This window comes from Atta colombica, unplaced genomic scaffold (assembly GCF_001594045.1).
Source record: "Atta colombica isolate Treedump-2 unplaced genomic scaffold, Acol1.0 scaffold9, whole genome shotgun sequence".
Classification (NCBI taxonomy): domain Eukaryota; kingdom Metazoa; phylum Arthropoda; class Insecta; order Hymenoptera; family Formicidae; genus Atta; species Atta colombica.
This window is the reverse complement of record NW_017259583.1, coordinates 4,632,560-4,636,982: the sequence shown is the minus strand read 5'-3', so window position 1 is coordinate 4,636,982 and position 4,423 is coordinate 4,632,560. Positions and strand designations below refer to the sequence as shown.

The 4,423-nt window shown below is 36.2% G+C and overlaps 1 protein-coding gene across 1 annotated transcript; it reads left to right on the top strand.

Annotated features, from left to right (window-relative positions):
• Positions 1-984: 984 nt before the first annotated feature.
• Positions 985-4,213, top strand: LOC108693330 (prolactin regulatory element-binding protein). Its single transcript, XM_018202221.1, has 4 exons — positions 985-1,373; positions 1,766-2,151; positions 2,643-3,337; positions 3,423-4,213. Exons 1-4 carry the CDS (start codon positions 1,236-1,238, stop codon positions 3,506-3,508), a joined length of 1,305 nt encoding a protein of 434 aa, XP_018057710.1. The 5' UTR covers positions 985-1,235; the 3' UTR covers positions 3,509-4,213.
• The last annotated feature ends 210 nt before the right edge of the window (positions 4,214-4,423 follow it).

Sequence of the window (4,423 nt, the reverse complement as noted above, 5' to 3'; positions counted from 1 at the left end):
TATATAATTTTATATAATTTTATTTAATTATATAAAAATATTTTTTTCCCGAATCATTTGCTTTCAGAATCATTTTAGATACTTATAAAACTCAGCTAAAAAATATGTTAAATAATAAGTATTTTTTTATATTACTCTGTATTTTTTTATATTAAGTTGCTATCCAAAATTTTTTTTCGAAATCATGGATTTTATAAATCGCGATATCAATTTTATCGTCGATAGCTATATGCAGAGAGAAACCTGAGAAAAAACATGATGGACAAAACCTGTAAGGGGTTCCGCACAATAAAAGAAACAAGGAATAGAGAATAAGAATTTCAACCTATCAGAAACTGTGTATTCTACAATACATGATTTCTGATGGTTCAAATTCTTATTCCCTGTTCCTTTTATTGTGTAGAGCCTCTAATCGCAAAATGCTGTTACGCAATACGACTCTTCGAAGAATAATGTAAATTATCCAACAATATCCACCTTTTTTGCTCCTAGTGGAAATAAATCACTGAAATCGTTGAAGTCTTTACTAATTTAATAGATTTTATTTATTTATTTTAGCGATTTCAACTATCTATTTCCATCAGAAGCACCGTAAAAATGTAGATATTGTTGTGTAGTTAACATCCATTTCTTCAGAGGGCGATAGTGCAGCATTTGCGGTTACAGGTTTTGAGTCGTCATGTCCTTTCTTAGGTTTCTCTCTGCTGCAATGCTTTCGCAACTGCGATTTTAACAATTTTCAACAATTCCACAGAATAATAAATATATATATATAGTATCCAGTTTCCATATCGCTAATTAATTAAATAGATATTAGTATACAAAATTTTAAGCATTTTATGAAAAAATATAGACCGGGAAGACCGCGCTTTTCAACTCTCAAGTTTATCTCAGCCTTACAACAGCGCAGTGGCGCGATCTTGCAATGAAGCGCTCAACCCTCAACCGCGCGCCGTTCTGAGTGAATACGTGTACCTTCGCTTTTGTCGCGCAAAGCGCAAAGTCTACGGATCGCTCGTTGTCATCTGTGTCTTATGGTGGTGACACGTGAACCGCGTGGCCCTATTTAAAAGGCCGTTCTGAAGTGACGATGGAACGCGGACGTCGTACGCGCGATCTATTCGACTAGTGCTGATCCCCGATCACTAGATCCCTCGGCGAAGCTGTCCGTACACCTGACACTTCTGACGCAAGAGCAACTGGAAGATTATTAGATAGGCGATATTTGCCGCGTCATGCCCTCCAGAAGAAACAAAGGCGGCCTCCTGGCCAGGGTGAATTTCCCTCTTTACACTCTGCAGATGCTTACTAGCAGGCACATCCTGGTGGGAGGCGGAGGCGGCTCCTCCAAGACTGGCATTGCCAATGGATTTGTGAGTTTCTGCTGGTTCAGTAAGCAGATTGTTAGCTGAATCTGTCAGTTTGTGATCGTTTAAATGAATTATGTATTACTTAATATAATTATATACAACATAGCATTATGTACAACATAGATTATATTTAATTTCCATATTCTGCTAGATTCTATTAAATTTTCTTGAATGGCAGGTTTCTGTTATATATAATCATATTCTGTTAACAGATTCAGTTATATTTCTGTCGAAATTTGCCGAAAAAATTTATAGCAAACATTTTGTAATCTATTTTTGGCTATCAGAAATTTACTTTTGTTCTTTTTTATAAAATTTTCCTTTTTTTCTTGATTCGAGATCATAATATTTCATTTAAATACAACTGTTTAAAGAACCAGTTTTTGTTATTGCAGGAAATTTTCGAATTGTCACACAACGGAATACATTTTGTTGCTGAAGAAGTGACCAGGCATGAGACGGGTCCCAGCGTAGTCATGAATTGTGCCTCACATAATAATGGCAAAAAGACATGGATAGTTGCTGGCCAAGAGAGCCATTGTCAATTGTACAATGTAAATCCCAAGGTGGTGACTTCGGAGAATGGAGAATTGATCAAAGGACCGACAGCAATGGCTAATAAGGATGGTCTTAGACACAGAAGAAACAGTGAAAAAGTCGAAGATGTTCACTCACCAATGGAGAGGATAAAAGAAGAAATTAAAGACGACAATTCGAATGTCAAGAGCAAGAAACTTCAGTTAATACTCAAGCCTGCTGATAGTGTGCAGACAGCTTTCGGGTAAGTCAACTACATTGGATGCATTTAGTATTACAACCATTCACTAATGGCTAAATATTAATTGGATAGTATTAATTGGATAGTAGTGATTGATTGGATCTAAAGGTAAAAATTACTCATATTTTACTGCTACTCAGTTACATTTATAGTAGTAATACACTTAAGATTACTAAACTATGAAGATTACCTCATCCATTCTTTTGTAACGTCACTGTGAACTCTGTGCGAGGAGAGAGCAAGAGAGAAAGTTATAAATCTTTGTCTTTGTTAGTTGATGAACTGAGATTCACAGTGACGTCAATACAAAGAGCGTCTTGTTAATATATCCCCTATCCACAAATTTGCCAATGAGAATCTTTTTTTATAATTCAATAACCGTGGGTTATATTTATAATATTTATAATATTTATAATATTTATAATATTACATTTATAATATTACATCGAAGAGTATCACACTCTAATTTCTAATGAGGATTTTCTCACTTATAGAAACGGTGAACCTTTACAAAGAGTGGTCAGGGTGAATTTGCAAGGAACAATTATGGCCACAGGTAGCACAGATGGTAGAGTTAGATTATGGAAGTTCCCGCAGTTACATAAATTGTACGATCTTGACGCGCACGGGAAGGAAATAGATGACTTAGATTTTAGTCCGGACGGTAATCTGTTGGTGAGCATCGCTAAAGACGGAAAGGCCTTCTTGTGGAATCTCAACACTGGCACAAGGAATAAAGAGCTCACTTGGACAATGCTGGATGGCGTGAAATACATGTACAAAAGATGCCGATTCAGAAAATTGGCAGAGAATAAAACAAAGCTCGATCTATTCGTACTTTCCAACGCCGTTGCGGCGAAAAATCCTAGTTTCCTTCAGTTGTGGGACGTCCATACTGGAGCCATCACCAAATCCGCTTCTTACAAGGAAGCATTGTCAGCACTAGCCGTTTCTGATGATGGTAAATTCGTGGCCGTCGGCACAATGTTCTCCGGCAGCGTTGATATATTCGTGGCATTCAGTTTGAGGAAAGCACTCCATGTTCCTGGAGCGCATAGCATGTTTGTTACCGGTCTAGAATTCTTACCAACAAAACTAGATGGCCCCGCGATTACCAGTAACACGGAAACCGCAGTTGTCAGTATCTCCGTGGATAACAGGATTTGTATACATAGTATACCATTTAGACGTAAGTATTTTATTGCGAACGAATAGATAGTTGCCTTTGGGATCTATTAAAGCTAATAAACTTTGTTTTTTTTTTAACCTTTCAGACACACTGCCATTCTGGTTTGTCATTATATTGATAGTCTTATGCATATGTGGCGCGTTTATCTTCTGCAGTTATCTTGGTATATGACCCACAAAATATGCGACCGAGCCAATAAAGCAAGACATTATTTTTTCTTAATTATATATTTCCTAATTATATATTAGACCGATAATTGTCCTCGCGTATGAGAGATCAAAATAAACGCAACGCACGATTACTCATGAATAGTGGCTGCTCAAAAACATTACATAAACAGTCATAGGATTAAAGAAGGTATAAAAGAAGGTGCTGACCGGCATCTCGTCCGACACGTATGATATAATTAGTTTACGAAACAACGTACACGTAACTGTGAATATGCACAGTGTTAGCGTAAGAGATATTCTCGGTTCATTTAGCGGTTACCATTCGATCTTGATAGTAGAATTTATCGGATAGAGTATACAAACAGATTTTTTCAGAAAGCGTTTGCGCGACTTAGATATAGACGTGACGTCAGTCGGGGTGCTACTGTGATAAATAAATGTTGGAGTGCTTCCAACAAATCGGAGCTGCACCAATATCACACATTGATGTACATATAGATATTATGTTTTATCAATTTTTAGCGCAAAAGGAAGGGATTTAACAGCGCGATTATTTCTCTTCCGCACGAGTACGCTTAAATGATTTCATTAATGGCAAGTAATTCGAGACATGCGTTTCTCGTACTTATAGCGAACGATATTCTTTATCTTTTTCGTATCATAGACGAAAATTCATAATGCATTTATGTGCTGTATCATGTATATTGACACCTACTAGTATATTTTTTTTGATTATATATTCCTCTCTACTTTCTTCATAAAGTATGTAACATATATGAATGTTAAATATTGATTGTAACGATTGATTCGTAAACGCTGTACGAATTACCAGTAATTGTTACATTTCGCGAAATGAGCTTGTAATAAATACCGTTATTTATTTAGCACTTTCTAAAGTTTCTTAATTTATTTTTAG

Coding starts and splice junctions, on each gene's coding strand:
- LOC108693330 (XM_018202221.1), top strand. CDS start 1,236: ATGCCCTCCAGAAGAAACAAAGGCGGCCTCCTGGCCAGGGTGAATTTC. Junction 1,374..1,765: donor CTGGCATTGCCAATGGATTT/GTGAGTTTCTGC, acceptor TTGTTATTGCAG/GAAATTTTCGAATTGTCACA. Junction 2,152..2,642: donor AGTGTGCAGACAGCTTTCGG/GTAAGTCAACTA, acceptor TCTCACTTATAG/AAACGGTGAACCTTTACAAA.